Here is a 1,294-nt window from a genome sequence, read left to right as displayed (position 1 = left end):
TACTATTTCAAAAATTTTCCTAACTTCAAATTTAACTTATACTCACTAAATTAATAATATTTTCTACCCATTTGTCGAATTTAGTGATCTCGAATTTCCGTTCTGACACCTCTAAAAATTCAGGCCATTACGTTTTTCCTTGTCGGATTCGTGGTCCCAAAACCACTGTTCCGACTAGACCCAAAATTGGGCTGTTACATACAGGGTCACCATCTCTCTTCTGTCTTCGTTTTCTAGCTTGTGAATGATATTCTTCCTCCGCCTCTGTGATGCTTGACTGTGAAAAAATGTTGTATTTTTATCCTCAAAACCAGTTTATTCTAGCCCTTTGTTTCCAGTAACATTCATCTTTTTCGATATCAAAATTCAAATTAATTTTTGTACCAGTCAACTCAGCTAAGTTATTGTCATCTCTTTCAGCTTCAGCCAACTCTATAAGTTTTTCCGTTAGGATCTGTCTTGTTTTTTTCCTATTTATTTGAATTTGCCCACCCCACTTCTTCAAGCCTTCTTTCAAGTCTTCTAGCTTTTGTAACAGCTCCCCTGAAGATTTCTTGCACAAACTCTTGACTTCAATAATGAAAGACTCCTCCAAGGACCACCAAGCTTCAAATTTAAAATTATTGTTCCTCAATCGTTCTTCATATCTCCTTGTATTAATAAGAAGAGGGCAACGGTCTGAAAACGAATGCACTAGATGTTGGACTTTCACCTCCGGAAACATATTAATCCAATCTGTGTTAGCGACACCTCTGTCTAGTCGTTCTTGTATGTTCGTCTCAGGTAAATTTCCTCTCTCCCAAGTGAACCAGCTACCATCAAAGCCCACGTCATTTAGTTGACATTTCTCTAGTGTTCTTCGAAAAAGTTCCATCATTCTTTCATCTCTAAGTAGCCTTTTTTTTTTGAATCCATACATAATTTCGTTGAAGTCTCCACAAACAAACCAAGAAGTTTCCACATCAGTAGCTAAGCTTTTCAAAACAACCTATGAATCATTTCTATCCTGTGCATATGGAGATCCATAGAATCTTGTGAATCTCTAATTGATTCCTTTTTCCTTATCTTCAACAATCACATCAATGTGTCTTTTAGGAAAAAATACGAAACATTATATCAACATCAGTCCTCCATGCTAGACACAATCCTCCTCTCATACCTTCTGAGTCACCTTCAATACCATTCGCATAACCACATCTTCTACGAGCTTATTCCATCTATTTTCTACTAAGTTTTGTCTCCATAAAGAAGACTATTTGGGGATTATGTATCTTCAGCAAATGTCAAAGTCTTT

General features: G+C 36.4%; 1 protein-coding gene across 1 annotated transcript; it reads right to left on the bottom strand.

Annotated features, from left to right (window-relative positions):
- Positions 1-304: 304 nt before the first annotated feature.
- Positions 305-874, bottom strand: LOC107956254 (uncharacterized). The gene has a single exon (XM_016891969.1). It carries the CDS (start codon positions 872-874, stop codon positions 305-307), a length of 570 nt encoding a protein of 189 aa, XP_016747458.1.
- Between the last annotated feature and the right edge of the window lie 420 nt (positions 875-1,294).

Source organism: Gossypium hirsutum, chromosome D07, assembly GCF_007990345.1.
Source record: "Gossypium hirsutum isolate 1008001.06 chromosome D07, Gossypium_hirsutum_v2.1, whole genome shotgun sequence".
In the NCBI taxonomy this organism is placed as follows: Eukaryota; Viridiplantae; Streptophyta; class Magnoliopsida; order Malvales; family Malvaceae; genus Gossypium; species Gossypium hirsutum.
This window is presented reverse-complemented; position numbering and strand designations above follow the sequence as displayed.

Coding starts and splice junctions, on each gene's coding strand:
- LOC107956254 (XM_016891969.1), bottom strand. CDS start 874: ATGGAACTTTTTCGAAGAACACTAGAGAAATGTCAACTAAATGACGTG.